The following is a 20,367-nucleotide window of genomic DNA, read 5'->3' as shown; positions in this document are numbered from 1 at the left end:
GAACAAAAAATATGTATGGAAATATTTACACTCACAGAAAATGTTTTTTGAATATGCGCCTCGTGCATCCATGAATAACTCTCATCCATGAATAACAAAATCTGATATTTTTTCCTTATATAACTGTTTTTCCACATGTTTCACCCACAATTAAAATAGAATATAAAATTTATAAGTTATGGTTGAATGATAATATAATTGATTGGTGCTTAAACTGTCCCCGTATTCTTCATCTATAATTATCATCAGAACTGTTACTGAATGATTCACTACTGTCATTTTCATTAGCGTTAAAAATATTGTCACAATACTGACAGTGCAATTTATTGTAATGGAATCCATTTTGATTTCACGTTTCATGTGTTTAAGGGGATGCTAGAGTGTCCTGTTTTACCATTAATTATTAAAAACTTTTTTCTCTTAATTGTTTATGGATTGAAAAATCCTTCTCCACAATTAAAGTATCAACAACAACGCAATTTACCAGCTATATTTAAATACGAAAAACAAAAGAAAAATTGAAGACTTACAGTTTTGTTATCGGCTTCTGTAGTCAACATGTCACAATATGTGCTGCATAATAAGAGTTTCAGATCTTGCACATTCATAAAAAGTAACTGAAGAAATTATTTCAACAAAATTGAAATAATTAATATCATATTTATTTTATTATTATTTTTCCTCTCAAAAGAAAAAACTTTGACCAGGACACGTAAGAACGTTTATTGATATGGGCCTGAGTAGGTCGATAATTCAGATCATTTCTATGATTCAGCGACACACTTTTTAGCGCCGCTGTTGAAATATCGCGGAACTAAAATACTGCTCGGTTTCATGGCTTCACGTCAATTTCACTCATATACAAATGAAATTTTCGGATACTCTTTTCTCTTATACTAAAATCCCTACCTCGTTTCTAAAAGCATAGGACTGTTTTTCAGGTTTTCTGCAATTCGTCAACTATTTATTTTAAACAAGATCTGAAATTATTGTATACAGCACATTTTTGATTCGACTTGGATGTCGAAATGTCGATTTAGTAAGAAGCGCCATTCCTCTTATCGAGCGCAAGCGAAGTAACCGCTATTTAACTACAGAAATGGATGGAATCATTGTATAAACCAACAATATATTAGCGGCTGGAAATGCTATAATATATTTTTGTATGTATAGAAATATATCTCAGGATCGTTGTTTAGAAAAGGAATCATACATCCTTGCTGCATCGGTGATGATGCCAAACCAGAATTGATAGAAATCATATTCTTTAATTGCAGAACGAATTATTGAAACCGAAATATGACAGAGTGAGACAGAGAAAAAAACAAAAAGGGATAGAAACTCTGATTGTAATTGGTGAGGCTTCGCACGCCGACTTGGACTCATCGAACGAAACAGTCTATCCTTTAAATCTATACTTCAGAGTCTGTCTTCATCCCTCCCTCCCTCTCCCTCCCTCCTTCCCCCCCTCTCTCTCTCTCTCTGGTCATTTGTTTTTAGCGACTGAAAATGCTTTCTAAGAAATTTCGGCAGTTCAACGTATATAATTAAGAGGAACATTATAGATAATATATAAGATATTAATATATAGATAATATATATTAATAAATTATACTAATCCTATATCCCTCCAATTTATGTATAATAGCAAAAATAACTTCAAAATGATAATTTACGAGATATTGATATTTCCATGATTTTCCATGAGCGTTATATATCACGTTCATAGAAGTAATTTGCAAGACCTCGGCGTGGTCTTGCGCGTAAAGTCTGAATGTTAGAGATCCCACGATCGATTTCTTTTTTCTTTTTCCGTAATCTTTTTTTTTTTAAATAAGTGACATTGTTAATAAACGCATATTACAGGCTAAATATATTTTTATTTAATTATTGAAATTATATGTATTTCTAAAAGTTTTAAATCGACAATTGTAGCGAAAAATAACTCGACTTAGTATGCGTCGAATAAATAGAAAATCAGTATTTTTATATGTAAATGAGATCTGTTTACCTTTAGAAAAAAAATCCAAAAAGAAATCATGTTTCTGTAATAATGTTTGATGTCGATCAGTATTTTCTGTAAAATGTTTTTTTACAACTATCATCCGAATGTATGAAAATTCTGATAATGAATCAAATCTCAAAAGTGCGATGATTAATATAATTATAAGGATGATGTCAATATAATTTTATAATTAACAAATCAAAAAGCCTTTATATTTGCCTTTATATACAATATACAAATAATTTTTTATTTATCTATTGAAGTGATTCGGTATTTTTCCTATAGTTATTGGAGTACATGTTAAATTTTGGCTCGACTTTTGAAGCGTCGCCTTCTTTTCCTCCGCCGCCGCTCAATGCTTGACGGCTGAACCGCATCGGATCGCGCGCGGATGTGTATCTCAGGAGCGTTGCACTAAGAAATATGCTGCGACCTTCCAGCAAATTATCAATCTTTTACTTTCCTTAGTCTTTTGTGATATCTTCTTTATTCAACATGCCTTCTTTATTCACTGTGACGTGACGTTTTCCGTCCGTCACAAGGGCCGCATGGCCGGACCGAACAATGTAGTATAGCGTTCTAAGTCCTCTCACATTTTGGGGACGGACGCACCTGCGCTTTTTTCCCGCGACGTCGTTTGCGTATCTTACGCGTTCCGCGCTGCCGTTTTCGTTTTCCTGTTTCTGTGTATTCCCGTATCGAGGGTTACAGAGGCCGGCGACTCCCGCGACCTTGGCAGAATGACACCACTTCACCGGAGAGAAGAGGAGGAAGAACGACCAGGATTAGGAGTCAAGAGACGACCGCTGCTGACAGACCCGCCGGAGGCGCACGATACCTGACCTTGGGTTGCACGCAGGTGATATCCTTCCTTCATTGTTACGCCCTTTTGATTATCGCAAGGCATTTCTTATCGCAAAGCGGATCGAGAGTTGGTACGGCATGACGGGGAAGGCCACTCTACCCAAGGATGGCGAGAGCCCCGGATAGGCACTTCGAGGCCACGAGGCGGCCTGAAAAAGACTCCCGCGATCTCTCGAATTTCGCGCGCCAGGACATGCGACGGGCATGATGCGGGGATAACGAGCCCTGCGTGCGCCCAGGAGGATTAGCGCCCGACACTTGAGCTGTGGCCCGCTTGGCGAGAGCACGCGAGAGGACGCAGGACGTCGGCGAATCGAGAACCTTCCAAAGTCGACTAGGACGAGCACCTGCGAGGGAATCACAAGGGGTGACAAGCGTCACCCCTGTAAAGTCGCCGGTTTCCGTGTCCGAGAGGCGTAGCTTTATCGGATTTCTATCGGGCGTATAATAGCGAGTGCACGTGGCATTACCGTGCATCAGAGTTTCGCGGGATTCGAGTACGCGTGTCGCCTCCCGGAACGGCCCTTGTCGTCGGGATAATTCTAATGCGTCCGCCAAGGCCACAGCCTCGTCACTCGTTGTCGGTTTCTTTTTATCGCGGATCATATGTTGCGTCGAAGTTCCGTGCCATAGTATTGTCGCGTATCGTGTCGTCTCGAGCGTCTGTAGCACAAGATTTGCATGTTTATTCGGTCCTCTGTGTTATAGCCATTAACGACAATTTATAATAGCAATTGATAATTGTGCGTATTCTGTCGTATCGAGACTGCGTAGCGTCGAGTTTGCACGTATTCGAGCCTTCTCTGCATCTCAGCTGAGATTAATATTTCAGGATGATCTTTTACAAATAATTTCGTTGTCTTAAACTAATCGAATAATAACTTGTCATTCGAGCTGGTCCTAGGAAAATCATTCCGAAACTTATCCATAATTGAAACACTATTGTTTCTAACAAAATTAATTATGTTATTCCGACGGCCAATAATATTATTCTCAATAATCTTAATAAACTCTATCAATGTTCTATCAAAATTCTGTTTGTTAATAGGAAGACCAAAGCCTTCCCCCAACTGAAGCAGACATTGGACCTCTAAAGGCATGTCAACATTGCTCAAATTAAGGAACCATTTATTATTTAAAACGTCTAGAGGAGCCGCATCTCCAAACAGTTCAGCCGAAATGTGAATCTTTTCTATATTTTGTACAGTAATGTCATTAATGACCTTGTTAGATGTAATTTTATTAAGCAATTCGATATTATCTTACAATAGCTGCTCCTTCTGAGAGTGTTTATGATATTTTGGATATTTTTAATTCGTTACATACTAGATTGCAGTTTACCATGGAAATTGGCCTTGATGGAAAAATAAGTTTTTTAGATACGATGTTGATTATCGAAGAACGGAATCTCATTTTTGATGTATACCATAAAGCAACCTTTTCCGGCAGATTTCTTAATTTTCATTCACACCATCCACTTTGTCATAAAAGAGGTGTGATTTATGGAGTCGTGGATAAGATTTTTTTATTTGTGTCATCCGAAATTCCAACAAAATAATTTGATTGACGCTATTAAGATTTTTTTACAGAATGGATATCCATGTTGGGTATCCATTATGTTTTCGACTATTCATAATAGAATAAAATATCACATTAATAAGTTTAATAATTTGAATAAGAATAATGATGACACTGAGAAGAGGTTTTTTACGATTCCATATGTTAATACGATATCCGAAAGATTTATACCTATTGTTAATATGTTTAATTGTAAATTGGCTTTTACTATTCCTAACAGTAGGAATAATAGGCGGGTTCTAACTCAGGTCCTCTGAGGGGAGCGTGGGGCGCGGGGGGTACTCGGTGGAGCGGGGAGTACTGGTAGGCGCGGGGAAGGGGCGCGGAAAGTCCCGGCGCTATCAGTGTTTACTGATATGATGATATGTATCGCTGTGGTCCCAATAATACGTGACACCACAACATAGCGATATCATCATATCAGTAAACACTGATAGCGCCGGGACTTTCCGCGCCCCTTCCCCGCGCCTACCAGTACTCCCCGCGCCACCGAGTACCCCCCGCGCCCCGCGCTCCCCTCAGAGGATAAACGCATCTTGCGATGCTCCATGCTGTGTATATATATACATAATGTTAAAAAAAAACATTTCTTTTGCATATAGAATGTTAAAACTTACATGTTACTGCAGTTCTTCTTCGTTTCGTACAATGCATTGCTGTCTTCAGCGTAGTACATTTTTCAACCGTTCGTACAAGCGAATATCGCAAGACTAATTGCACCCGCGTAAATTGCGATATATATATATATATATATATAACTTCTAGAATCGAAGAGGGGATAACTCCCCCCTCTTTTTTTCTAAGAATTGTGAACCTGTTGCAACACGTTTGAGAATATAATGAACCAAGAGTCGTCCGACGAAGAAATACTGTCCGACGATAGTGGACTAGTGATATGAGCGAGTATGAAATGGATCGCATAGAAAAATTCATTTCGTTACGTCAGGGTGCATGAGACCGGATCTTTCGGTAGGCTAGACGGCTGGTCGTGCACCAATTGCAGACTATCTTTGTACATTATATTCTCATGCAGCATGTGTCCACTTTGCACACATTAAAAAAAAAGACATGGAAAACTACGAGCGAGTAGAACGCGAACTGTTGGAACAGTGCAGCCAAGTCGCTACTCTGGTGGAGTGTTTCTCATGGTTGCAACGATGCGACAAATGCATCGAGCAGCTCGAAGAACTTTGTCGTGTCAAGCGTCCACGTCTCACCATTGGATACAGACAATCTGCGGTGACGAGAATCGCGCGACTCGCGGGTGCAAAGTTGGAATTGAAGCGACGTTTCGTGCACGTTGGTGGCGAGTACGCGAGTGGCGAGTACGCGAGTCGCGACGAAAGATCTCTCGTCTGGCGAGAGATCGACGCCGCGTTTGAAAGCCGTATATCGACAGGTGCTGTGATAAACTCTAATCACATTGAGCCGCGGCGGTTTTTGGAAGACGCGAGAGAAATAGTGTTCGAGCGTGTACGAGACGCTGTAGAAAGACACGGTAGCGTAAAAGTGAACACCGCGTTCAACGGTGAGTTCGCGACGAAGGATAAACGTGTTCATAAGAGCATAATTACAAAGAACAACGAGATATACCGATACACCGATTTGCGCGAGTGGTACGAGCAGCGTGTCATCGAGCCTATCCTAGCATCGCTCGAAGAATTCCAGGAACGTGACAGCGGATGGGCATTGTCGCGAATCCTCAATTTGATAGTGAATGTGAATAAGCATAATCCAATGCACGCGGGATGTCACATCAAAGTGCCACGAGAAATAGCGACGAAACGAGCGGTGATCAGTGTGCGTTCAACGGGCAATGCGTGCTTCGCGTGGTCGGTGGTCGCCGCGCTGTATCCGGTTGAAAAGAATACGGATCGGGAATCGTCGTATCCGCATTATACGACAGTACTGAATCTCGCAAACATTGAGTTTCCAGTGACTTTAAAAGATATTTATAAATTTGAACGGTTAAACGCGGTGTCGATCAACGTGTACGGCATCGAGAATAAACAGATTCTTCCTCTGCGACTCACCAATGAAAAGAAGAAGAAACACGTCAACGTGTTGTACGTGCAAGATCCACGCAACTGTGTTGGACATTTTGCGTGGATAAAAAACCTATCCCGTCTCGTGAGCTCGCAGATTAGTGGGAAAAAGAACAGGAAATTTTTCTGCGATCGGTAAGTATACATGAAAAAATTATTATAATTTTCCATCTTACTAATAAAATAATGGTAATAGTTATAATTTTTTCTTTTTTCAGATGCTTGCACTATTTCAGTGCCAACGAAAAATTGCAGTCGCACGTAATGGACTGCGAGAAGATGAACGACTCCGCTATCCGACTGCCGAGCGAGGACGACAGGTAGCTCGAATTCGGCAACTATAACAATCGAGAACAAGTGCCGTTCATCGTCTACGCCGATCTGGAATGCGTCTTACGCAAGATGAAATCCGACAAGGAAGACGCATCATCGTACGCGTATCAACAGCATGACGCGTTTAGCATAGGCTACTACGTGCGATGTGCGTACGATGACGCGTTATCGTCTTATCACTTCCATCGCGATGAAGACTGTATAGCGTGGTTCGCGCGACAACTCAACGATTTGGCGCATCGAGTAAAAAATATCCGCCAACGTACCCATGGAAACGTTATCGAAAGAACTTGGAGGCGTACCGTAGCGCGACGCGTTGTCATATTTGTGAGAAACCATTCGCGCCGGACGATACGAGGATCCGCGATCATTGTCATCTCACCGGTAGATATCATGGTCCAGCGCATTCGAATTGTAATTTAAATTATAAAAATTCATTTTATATTCCGATCGTTTTTCACAATTTATCGGGCTACGACGCACATTTTATAATTAAGGAAATTGTTGCCGCGTACGATGGACGTGTAGATATACTACCGATAACTAAAGAAAAATATATTTCATTCACTAAACATGTCGATAGCACCAAAGACGCAAATGAAAAGAATTTTCAGAAAAATTGCATAAAATTAAGATTCATTGATTCTTTCAAATTTTTAAATGCAAGCCTTGATAAATTGGCGTCGTATCTCGATAAAGATAAATTAAAAATTGTACGAATTTCCAACATTATCGGATGAAGAATTTGAATTACTCACACGAAAAGGTGTCTTTCCGTACGAGTACATTGATTGTGTCGAAAAATTGCAGGACACGCGCTTACCACCGCACGAATTATTTTTCAGTTCGTTGACAGGCGATACAGTATTCGAGAGCGATTACGCTCTCACGCCGCGAACATCTGGAAGCGATTCTCCATTCGAACGCTCGGCGAGTACAGTGATCTGTACTTGAAAACTGATATCTTGTTATTAGCAGACATTTTCGAAAATTTCCGCAATAGCTGCATCGCGAGTTACTGTCTCGATCCCGCGCATTACTATACATTGCCAGGTTTCACGTGGGACGCCATGCTGAAATTTACACGCATAAGATTCGAGTTGCTCACTGACATTGATATGGTCATGTTCATCGAGCGCGGTATACGCGGTGGCCTCAGTCAATGCTCCGGCAGATACGCGCAGGCTAATAACAAGTACATGTGTTCGTTCGATCCGTCGAAACCGTCGTCGTACTTGATGTACTACGATGTGAATAATCTGTACGGATGGGCGATGTGTCAACCTTTACCATACACCGAATTTCGGTGGGTCGAAGACGTTGCGAACTTTGACGTGAGCGCGATCGCTCCGGATTCACCTACCGGTTATATTCTCGAGGTTGATCTCGAATATCCGCAGCATCTACACGACCGACATACTGACCTACCTTTCTGTCCAACGCGCGATAAACCGCCTGGCAAGCGCGAAGATAAACTTCTAGCGATGTTGTACGATAAGCAGCGTTACGTCATCCATTACCGCAATCTGCAGCAATGTACTCGTCACGGTCTTCGCGTAACAAAAATCCATCGAGTACTACAATTCGCGCAATCTCCATGGTTTCACGATTATATTAAACTCAATACACAATTTAGAACGTCCGCGAAAAACGATTTCGAAATAAATTTATATAAACTAATGAACAACGCAGTATTCGGCAAAACTATGGAGAATGTGCGCAACCACGTTGATGTCAAATTAATAACAAAATGGGACGGACGGTACGGCGCGGAGGCAATGATCGCGAAACCGAATTTTCACAGCCGCAGCGTCTTTGCGGAAAATTTGATTGCCGTCGAAATGCGCAAACTCGAGGTAAAATTCAACAAGCCGATTTACGTGGGTATGTGCATACTTGACATATCGAAAGTCTGTTTGTATGAATTTCATCACGAGTACATGTCACCGATGTATCGCGACAAATGCAAGATCATGTACACCGACACGGATAGTCTCATTTATTATATAGAATGCGACAATGTTTACGAGACTATGAAACGTGATATCGCTAGATTCGACACGAGCGATTATCCGGCAGACAACGTGTACGATATGCCTCTCGCGAACAAAAAAGTACTCGGTCTGATGAAGGATGAAAACAACGGTATATTAATGACTGAATTTGTTGGATTTAGAGCGAAGATATACGCGGTGAGAGTAGATGGCAAGAAGGACATTAAAAAGGCGAAAGGTGTAAAGAATAACGTCGTAGCGCGAACGATAACGTTCGACGATTACACGCGATGTTTGAACGAAGAGATTGAAATGACTCGCCGACAATCGTGTATACGATCTAAATTACACGAGGTGTACACGATATCCGAATCGAAAATCGCTCTGAGTCCATACGACGACAAACGATACGTCGTACCGGACTCGACGGAGACGTTACCATGGGGACATTGGCGGATACCTTTGTAATACAATATATGTATTGTGTATATTATATGTTGCTATTATATGTATTATGTGCGAGAGCGAACCAGAGCGAGAGCGCTGACGTGAAATTTTTAAGGTGATGCGGCGTTTGTCTTACTGTCTTTCTCACTAGTTCAAATCCGGCTCGAAGGACCAAAAAATGTGCGAGAATGCACCGCGCGGAAGGATTCGAGTGAGAGAACGGCACAAGGTTGATATGATGCACGACAGTAAAGAGAACTGCGTTTCTTTTAATTTAACAAAAGAATTTTCTTTAATATAATCAGTTACAGAATCAAAAAATATAATTAATTAAATATTAGATTAACAAAATATCAAATGCGGTCACCCTTTCCAAAATTGTATTTGGAATTGTGGTGATGGAAAATCTCGGCGATTTTCTCGGAAAGATTCGTTTTATCGCGATTTCACTAAGCGGTTAGCACGGCGATTTTACGAAGCGGTATAGTGGCGAGACTGTGATTTTAAGAACTCGAAGAACTTTTAGAAGTAAGAACTCTAAGAAGTCTAAGAACTCTAAGCGGTGTAAACGGTATAAGCGGTGTAGACTATCTAAGCAATCTGCCCAATCTGCCCTGAGGACCGGCGAGATCGAAGCATTTATTACTTCCGGTCCGGGCTTTCTTCTTGGGAGAAATCCAATTAAATTTTGCCACAATCGTAATTATCACGTGGCATTGGTTGTACAAAATTGATTGGCGCTTGCGATTCTTTTCTAACGACGTTCAACGTAACAGTCATGCGCGACAGAAAATCCGTACGCGGGATTGGTGACAGCGCGTGACGTATTCGTCGGAGCGCGGCGCTCGCGTGCGCGAATTGAATTGTTCTAGAACTTTCGATTGTCCGTTGCCGGTGCCTGTTTGCGTGTACCGAATTGTTTTGAAAAGACTAAAGAACGACGAATCTCTGACTTTGACGAGGCTTAATGTCAGGCTCGAGATGAAATCACGAGCTCGCCTTGTGCGTGCGTTCAATAACAATTACTGTCGGTCGACCGAAGGAGTTCTTACCTTTTTTTCGAATTACCGATTTCAAACATATGTATAAACGTATGTACGTATGTATAAACGTATGTATAAACGTATGTATATGTATAAATTCGTGACAAAGAAAAATACATAAAAAGATAAAACTTGATAAAACGTGTCGCGACGTGTCCGATCAGACAGTACATCTGACAGTACATATATGCAATGTATATAGGCAGTATATTAGACTTTTTTTTTTATTCAATCGTAAGCTTCAGTTACGAGCGTTAAGACATGGACCGAATAAAGGAATATATACGTCGAAAATCAATCGAGCGAAAGGGGTACTGTCCATTGTCGCCAAGTCCGCCAAGTCCACCGCCTTCGAAGGAAAAAGCGAGATATTGGGAATATCCTGGAGAAAAGGTATCAAAGTCACCAACGTGCTCATCACCAACGTCATCGATGCCATCGAAATATAAATCATAAAGTATAAGCATTGATAAACTCGCGAACAAAAAATAAAAAATAAAAAAAAACGTAGAAAGACTCGATAAAACGTGTTGCAACAGGTTCGCAATTCTTAGAAACAGAGGGGAGAGTTATCCCCTCTTCGATTCTAGAAGTTTTATATATATCGCAATTTACGCGGGTACAATTAGTCTTGCGATACTCGCTTGTACGAACGGTTGAAAAATGTACTACGCTGAAGACAGCAACGCATCGTACGAAACGAAGAAGAACTGCAGTAACATGTAAGTTTTAACATTCTATATGCAAAAGAAACGTTTTTTTTTTTAACATTATGTATATATATACACAGCATGGAGCATCGCAAGATGCGTTTATTGGGTAGACGTTACGATCTGACAACTACGGGCTATAAATTTTTGGAAATTGGAATCAACGTTGGTCCACCGAGTTACGTGGAGATCGCCCTGGGAGATCATCGCGGACATGAACTGCTGCTGTCTCTCGAAACGTGGAAAGGTTTCTACGAGCAGCGATAGAATGTTTACAAGATGCTGCGAAATGAATATAAGGACAATTTTATAAGTGTTGGACCGTTAACCGTCAGCGTTTGCTGAACGATGCTACGCTCGTAAGTCTCAATTCTTCGTCCGTACGCATGATGATGACCGAAACGACGCTACGACGTATGTTTGAGTTTGACGAATGTATCGATGTAACGTTCGAACGATTAACCCGACTCGTCGATACGGTTGATGTCAAGTATACGCGATTCTCTAACATCGCGTCCAAAAACGCTATACGCGATAGTGATATTTTTAACAAACATCAGCTCGTCGATTGCGAGCTATTGGCTTTAGTTTTTAATACGTAAAAAAAGGAATGATGTAATAATATGTGAATAAAAACTTTTTTTGTTCATATCATTATATTAGGTGTTGGAATTAATTCGTAGCGTTTTACAAGTGATGGGAAGTACTTTCATTAATGTATTTTTTAATGCTCATGTGAAATAAATAACATTCTTTCATTAAAAAACGCTACGAATTAATTCCAACACCTAATATATATATGTACTTTCTTTATTTCCCATCCATCTATCCATCCATCCATCCATTCATCCTATATCTCGACGCGCTATAGCGATAACTTTTCGTGATGGCACTTATGATCTAAAGTGTTTTATATACAACTGCCTCCTACCCCCTATAGATCCTAGGCAGGCTCGCTTCTCAACGGCGAAGATCGATTCTCAACGTCAGTCTTTGTTCTGCTTTGTCCGCGCGCAAGACGTGTTAAGACGTGAGTGATATTTTTTTCCCCCCAATGTGCAACAATATTCTACTATTTTAGTGTTAATGATAGAATATTGTTGCACATTTTCTGTGATTAAGTGAAATGATAATTTTTTATTGTGCAGTTATAACATGCAAAAACAACAACAAAAAGTTGAGGAAACTGCCTCCTCCTCCTCCTCCTCCTCCTCCTCCTCCTCCTCTTTCTTAGATGATATTGAGAATAATATGTTTTATCTGTCACAGTTGATCTCACTAAATTAAATATAGATCAATTAGGAGTGTTCAATCGCCTCATTGCCAAGATGGATGATCACAGGCATGTGTGCATCAATAGAATTGCGTTCAAACACCTCATCGACAATCTCGATAAGGCTGTGAAGGAAGAGGAAATGAAAGAGAAAGTAGAAGAAGAAACTAAAGAAGAAGTGGAAGAAGAAACTAAAGAGGGGAGCGTTTCCTCCTCCTCCTCCTCCTCTTCTTTCTCAGAGGAGAGTCAGAGTGATATCATAGATCTCACTCAACTACACGTACATCAATTAGAACTGTTCCATCGGATCATTGAAATTGCCGATGAGGTGGACCATCTCAGGCATGTGCGCGTTAATAAAATTGCGCTCAAATACCTCTTCGACAATCTCAATGAGGCTATGGAAGAAGAAGAGGAAGTGAAAGAAGAGGAAGTGGAAGAAGAGGAAGTGGAAGAGGAAGAAGGAGAAACTGAAGAAGAGAGCGTCTCCTCCTATTTCTTAGAGGAGATTCATGATAATATTATAATTGATCTCACTCGAATACGCGTAGATGAATTAGGACTGTTCTATCGCCTTATCGAGGCTGCTGATGAGGCGGACGATCTCAAGCGAGTAAGCATTAATAGAATTGTGTTCAATTGTCTCATCTACAATTTCGATGAGGGTTTGGACGAAAAGGAAGAGGAATAAGAATTCAGTGGAAGATGAGGAGGAGGAGGAAGAGGAGGAGGAATAAGAGGAGGAAGAAGAGGAGGAGGAAAAGGCGGTGGAGGAAGAAGAGAAGGATGAGAAGACGGTGGAGGAAGAAGAAGAGGAAGAGGAAGAGGACTAAGAATTCAGCGGAGGATGAGGAGGAGGATGGAGAGGGAGAGGGTGTGGAGAAGATAAGAATTTTTTTATTATATAGGTTTTTTTCTTCCTTTTTTTTCTTTAATATTTCTTGTTCGCGTTATAATATTGCTCCGCAGTGACTGTCTGAAACACATTTTTTTTGGGATAAACGCAGGGTCTGCGGAGGCTGCGGTCCCAATAGTACATGACACCACAACAGCACTTTAGGATGGATGCGGGGTCTGCGGCAGCGGCGGTCCCAATAGTACATGACCATACCACACCACATCGAAGATCGATTTTCAGCATCAGTCTTTTGCTGAATTTGCATGCGAGTGAAAGTGATTTTAACGTTATAATATATAACGTGAGTGATTTTTTTTTTCCCCCAAAGTGTAAAAGTATTCTACTATTTACGCTAAATAGTAGAATATGTTTATTATTTATTAAGTGATAATATTGTGAATTTTTAAAAAAAATTTTTTTGTCGTTTCAGATTATTTTTCAACGATGAGCAACTTGCGAGATCTAATTCGAATTAGATACGAGTATCCCATGGAAGGAGTAAATTGTTTTTTTATCAAACATTTTAGTGATTTTTGCGCTTCATTTTAGTGATTTTGCATCTTTTTACTTTTCAGTACCTTATGGTCGACAACAAGCCGCAAGTCCGGCTACAATTACGGGACGAGGTGGGGGTGCAAATTATCCCCTCAGTAAGTATAACAAATAGATTTATTTTCTATTTTTTTCTTTTTTCCTTTTAAATTCATTTTGTTCATTTTTTTTTCAGCCTGTATCTCCATCTTTTATTCAAATCAGAGGCTTCATTAACATAGCCACTTGGAGAATAAAAAGAAACGAAAGAGAATGCGACCGGGAGAATCAAATAGACATGTGGGAAGAAAGGGATTTCTTCCTAGCAGAATTATTTGGTCTCCGACCATACGAGCCTGATCCGAAGCCAGAAGACTGGAATTGTAAGTATCATAAATTTATATATGTGAATTTCTCTTCTTATATGTTACATGCTAATGTAACGCTTTTGTTTTACAGAAAAACGACGGCTATCATTTTATTTTTTTAATTTGGCGACGCGGCGGTGGTGGTGGCACTGGTGCCTGCGGCGGGGGTGGCGACGGTGGTGGCAGCGTCTGCGATGATGGGTGGCGGCGGTCCCAATAATACGTGACATCGCACATGGCGACACATCAGTAAACATCGATAGCACCGGGACGTAAACATCGATAGCGCTGGGACTTCCAGCGCCTCCCCTCCCTTCCCCGCGTCTACCAGTACTCCCCGCGCCTACTCCCCCGCGCCTATGAGTATCCCCGCGCCCCGCGCTCCCCTCAGAGGACCTGAGTTAGAACCCGCCTATTATTCCTACTCCTAACACATTGAAAAGTTTTATAAGGAGAGGAAAGGATGATTTGGAACACGTTCAGAATCAAAATGTGGTTTACAAAATATCTTGTGAGAATTGTGATGCCAGTTACGTTGGCCAAACTAAAAGACAATTAAAGACCAGATTGCATGAACATGTTTCTGATATCAATATAAGTTCAAAATCTCCATCAGTGATTTCCAACCATCGTATTGAGGAGAATCATAACTTTAAATGGGATAAAGTGGAAATATTAGATATAGAGCCTTCAATAAAAGGTTGATATCTGAAATGGTCCATATTTAAAAACAGAAGCATGGGATTAATAGACAAAATGACACGGAGTCTTTGCCGGATTTGTATTCTGACATTATACATTCTCCTTCTCCTTTCTAACATCTTCTTTCCTTTTCCCCCTATTTTTCCGTTTTCCGTCCTCGATAATGTTTTTCTGCTTGACATTTCGTTTTTTGACATCGTTTAAGTCAGATGCTCGTTACCTTTGCGAATTTGCTTATAATAATCTATTAAATTAAAAAGACTATTTTATTGTACCACGAAATGGACACATTTTACATTTTTTTCTCGTTATATTATTGGACTTTTAACAAATTTACTAAGATATATTATCATATTATTAATTTTTATGTGATTAATATTAATTCTTTTTGTTTACGGTTATTTTTCTAGAATTTTCTTATGACTTTGTTAATTCTTGATAAAAATGACTCACAGCGTAATACACAGAAAGAAGAAATTTTTTGTTAAGGAATTGTAAGAATATTGTAAGATTATGTACGAATTTTTAATTTAGAACGATGTTTATATATTTTAAGATTACATTGAAAATGACTCGATTGGAGTTGAAACGTTTGTTTATTATAATTGTTTTGTGTTAATTTTGCTTATTTAAATTAAATTAAAATTCTTTTATACGTTATTGGCTCTTTGCACTTCTTGTATACTTTTTGTTATAAGTATAGAGCCTTTTTAATATTTTTTAATTATATATATATATACATATATATATATATATATATATTCATGCAGATATTCTCTATGTCCATTTTTATGCATATTAAAATTTTATATTATAATATATAATGTATATAATGATATATAAAATTTAATTCTAACGTTGTATATAAAAAGACATTCATGAACACGAATTACAATCACATTTTATGTGTATTATAATGTATATGTACAATAACACAAAAAATATTATTCTATTTTTGACATATTAGTGAAGACATATAAACATGTTAGTGAATTAATGATATTAAAATTATATTTTGAGTATATTATTGTGTATATGTACATTATAATACATATAAAATATAATTATAATTTATATTCACTATGTTTTTTTATATGTTACAACAATGTTAGAATTATCATAGTATAATATACAATTTTCTATATTAGATATATAATTTAGTAATGTAAGTACTATAAGTATCTATCTCTTTTTATTAGAGCAAAAAGGGTTACATTATGTATGTGCAATGTCGTATTCATTTATCGATAATATTATATATTATCGTAACCTAAAATGGCATTGGATGTAAGAAAAAAGTGCTACTATGGCTTCATATCGATATAACTATTAATTATTAGGTGTTGGAATTAATTCGCAGCGTTTTTTAATGAAAGAATGTTATTTATTTCACATGAGCATTAAAAAATACATTAATGAAAGTACTTCCCATCACTTGTGAAACGCTACGAATTAATTCCAACACCTAATAAAAATCTGTACTCTATGTATATTACAGACTTTTAGTACTGATGCTATATATATATTGAAACACGGTTTACATTGCATGTGTACATAATACAATTGTATTTTTGAGGCCCGATTCTACAAATATAAGATTAACTTCAATTACGGTTTATTTTTTCTCAATTCCAAAATTGGAAAATTTTCCAAAATAAAATAAATCTTACATTTGTGGAACTAACCCTAATACACGTTTTCGTCTCTGCTAAGTAATGGTAATATAGGAAACAGAATAAATATATCGATAATTAATCGATCAAATTTTCTGCATGATTATATTAACTCAGAGGGCGTAAGCATCTTATACATTGGAAATGAAAACCTGTAATATCGATACCTTGATTAACTTCAGCCTTCGCTCCAACATCCCCTTAAGGGACAACAACGCAATTCGCCAGCTACATTTGAATACGAAAAACGAAAGAAAATTAAAGACTTACAGTTTTGTTATCGGCTTCTGTAGTCAATACATCACAATATGTATTGCATATAAGAATTTCAGATCTTGCACGTTCATAAAAAGTAGCTGGCGAATTGTGGAAAACCTAAACGAATAATCCTAGCTTTTAGAAACGCGGTAGGAGTTTTAGTATAAGAGAAAAGCGTATTCAAAAATTTCGTTTGTATATTACGAGTGAAATGACGTGGTCATGAAACTGAACAGTATTTTAGTTCCGCGATATTCCGACAGCGGCGCTGTCATGAAAAGTGCGTCGCTGAACCATAGAAGTGATCTGAATTATCGACCTACTCAGACCCATATCAATAAACGTGCCCTGGTCAAAGTTTTTTCTTTTGAGAAGAAAAATAATAAAATAAATATGATATTAGTTATTTCAATTTTGTTGAAATAATTTCTTCCTAAATAAGAAACATACCATATTATTTACATATGAATACAAATGAAGATAATTATTTTAATTACACTGTTCTGTCTTTTACATACATTTTATTCAGTAAATTATTGATGCATATATATAAAACATATATATATATAACATATATATATATAACATACACATATATATATATATGTATATGTATGTGTGTGTGTGTGTGTATATATATATATATATGCATATATATATATATATATATATATGCATATATATATATATATGCATATATAATAGCATGCATACACACGCGTGTGGGTATGTATGCACGCGCACGCGCGCGCGCGCGTATGTGTTTGTGTGTGTGTGTGTGTGTGTGTGTGTGTGTGTGTGTGTACATATAAACAACACATGTCTAAATTTTATTTACTGAATTATTTACACATGCATATATCAAGGTTCGGGACGCGATGTGTGTTTCGGTTGAGCTTCTATTCTGCTCGAATGTCGGAACGACAAGCGGCAATCTCGTAGCAGACATAGCATATAAAAGAAATTTTCGAATACTCATTGCTCTTATACTAAAACTCATAACTTATTTCTGAACGCATAATATTGTTCTTTGAGGTTTTCTGTAAATCGCCAGCTACTTATCCAAGGTCTGAAATTATTGTATACAGCACATTTTTTATTCGACTCGGATGTCGAAACGACAAGCGACAATCCCGTAGTAGATGTAGCATATAAATGAAATTTTCGAATACTCTTTGCTCTTATAGTAAAATTCATAACTTATTTCTGTACGCATAATATTGTTCTTTGAGGTTTTCTGTAAATCGCCAGCTAGTTATGCAAGGTCTGAAATTATTGTATACAGCACATTTTTGACGCGACTCGGATGTCGAGTCTTAGTAAGAAGCGCCATTCTTCCTATCGGTCGCGCGCAAACGAAGTGGTATTACCGCTATTCAACTACAGAAATGGATTGAACCATTGTAAATAAACCAGCAATATATTATCAGCTGGAAACGCCATAATAATATATTTTTGTATATATAGGAATATATATCAGGATCGTTGTTTAGAGAAGGAATCGTGCATCCTTGCTGCATCGACGATGATGTCAGAATCGATAGAATCACATTCTTGAATTGCAGAACGAATTATTGAAACAGAAGTACGACAGAATGAGACAGAGAAAAAACAAAAAAGGATAGAAACTCCGATTGTAATCGGTGAGACTCCGCATGCCGAGCTGGGCTCGTCGAACGAAACAGCGAGTCTGTCCTTCAGAGTCTCTCTCTCTCTCTCTCCCCTCTCCTCTCCTCTCCTCCCATCACTCTACAGTCGCTTGTTTCTAGCGACCGAAAATGCTTTCTGGAAAATTTCTCCCGCTCAACATGTATAATTAAGAGGAGAAGGAACATTATTGACAACGTATAAGTTTTAATAAATTATGCTAATCCTATATCCCTCCCTATATTTATGTATAATAGCAAAAATAATTTCAAAACACAATAATTTAACGAGATATTGATATTTCCATGATTTTCCATGAGCGTTATATACAATGTTCATAGAAGTGATTGCATGACCTCGGCGTGGTCTCACGCGTATGATACGAGATCTGAATGTTAGAAATGATCAATTCCTTTTTTCTTTTTTCATAATTTTTTTTTTTAATAAGTGACATTGTTAATAAACACATATTACAGGCTAAATATATTTTTATTTAATTATTGAGATATATGTATTTCTAAAAATTTTAAACTGACAATTGTAGCAAAAAATAATTCGACGTAGTATGCGTCGAATAGATAGAAAATCAGTATTTTTATATGTAAAAATATATGTAAGATCTGTTTACCTTTAGAAAAAATCCGAAAAGAAATCATGTTTCTGTAATAATCTTACGTTGATGTCGATCAGTACTTTCGGTGAAATCTTTTTTTTATAACTACCATCCGAATGAAAATTCTGATAATCAATCAAATCGCAAAAGTGTGATGATTAATATAATTATAAGAATGATGTCAATATAATTTTATAATTAAAAAATCAAAAAGCCTTTATATGTGCCTTTATATGCAATATACAAATAATTTTTTATTTATCTATTGAAGTGATTCAGTATTCTTCCTATAGTTATTGGAGTACATGTTAAATTTTGGGTCGACTTTTAAAGCGTCGCTTTCTTTCTCCCCGCCGCCGCCGCTCAATGCTCGATGGCTGAGCCGTACCGGATCGCGCGCGGATGTGTATCTCAGGAGCGTTGCACTAAGAAATATGCTACTACCTTCTAGCAAATTATCAATCTTTTACTTTCCTTAGTCATATGTAATGTCTTCTTTTTTCAACATGCCTTCTTTATTCACATGTTGAATAAAGAAGACATCGCGGAATTATTGGAGTTAAGCCATTCAGTTTAAAATTACGCATCTCGTTCTGTATCGACTCTTATTCTTTAGCCTTAAATTGATATTATCAGTATTCTATATTAAAAGATATTATATTTTGTGGTACATAAGCGTAGTCAGTAGCTCTTTGAAAGAAAACCGAATATATCATAAAAATAATAAAGTAATATTTTAAAAATACATAATATTCAATAAAATGTATTTACTTATTAATATGATGTTCAATCACTATTAATAAGAAAATAACAATTATGTAGGAAGGAAAATATTTTCATGATAATTTTCATGTTAAAATGTTGTCATGTTAATTTTCATGTTAGAAGGTATGATAGCAGCATATTTCTTATACTGTGACGCTCCTGAGATGCACGTCCGCACGCGATCCAGCGGTTCAGCCGTCGACTGTTGAGCGGTTGTAAAGAAAAAATAGGCAATATTTCAAAAATTGATTTGAAATGTGTAACTAGTTCCGAGCACACTAAAGTACACATATAATTTCTATAATTTTAAAAAATATATTTGAGGTAATATGTTCATTAATTACGTCATTTATTTTAAAAAAAAATTATGAAAAAAAGGAAAAAGCGGAATCGAACATAGGATCCTCAAAATTCTGATCTCGCACCTAACGCCCAAGACCACGCTGAGTTTTTGCGGATCACCTCTATGAACGTGGTACATAAAGTACACGGAAAATAAAAAAATAAACTATATCTCGTCAACTATTACTAGCAAAAATGATTTGAAATCATTTTTGCTATTATACAATATACACACACACACACATATATATATATATATATATACAGGGTGTCTCAGA

At 37.7% G+C, this 20,367-nt stretch overlaps 2 protein-coding genes across 2 annotated transcripts; both read left to right on the top strand.

Moving 5' to 3' along the window:
* Positions 1-5,376: 5,376 nt before the first annotated feature.
* Positions 5,377-7,432, top strand: LOC147906692 (uncharacterized). Its single transcript, XM_087415975.1, has one exon. It carries the CDS (start codon positions 5,516-5,518, stop codon positions 6,629-6,631), a length of 1,116 nt encoding a protein of 371 aa, XP_087272101.1. The 5' UTR covers positions 5,377-5,515; the 3' UTR covers positions 6,632-7,432.
* Positions 7,433-7,570: 138 nt separating this feature from the next.
* On the top strand, positions 7,571-11,088 carry LOC147906691 (uncharacterized). The gene has a single exon (XM_087415974.1). The coding sequence runs from the start codon at positions 7,896-7,898 to the stop codon at positions 9,285-9,287; it is 1,392 nt and encodes a 463-aa protein (XP_087272100.1). The 5' UTR covers positions 7,571-7,895; the 3' UTR covers positions 9,288-11,088.
* The last annotated feature ends 9,279 nt before the right edge of the window (positions 11,089-20,367 follow it).

This window comes from Acromyrmex echinatior, chromosome 19 (genome assembly GCF_024713525.1).
Source record: "Acromyrmex echinatior isolate Ae372 chromosome 19, ASM2471352v2, whole genome shotgun sequence".
Lineage (NCBI taxonomy): Eukaryota > Metazoa > Arthropoda > Insecta > Hymenoptera > Formicidae > Acromyrmex > Acromyrmex echinatior.
This window is presented reverse-complemented; position numbering and strand designations above follow the sequence as displayed.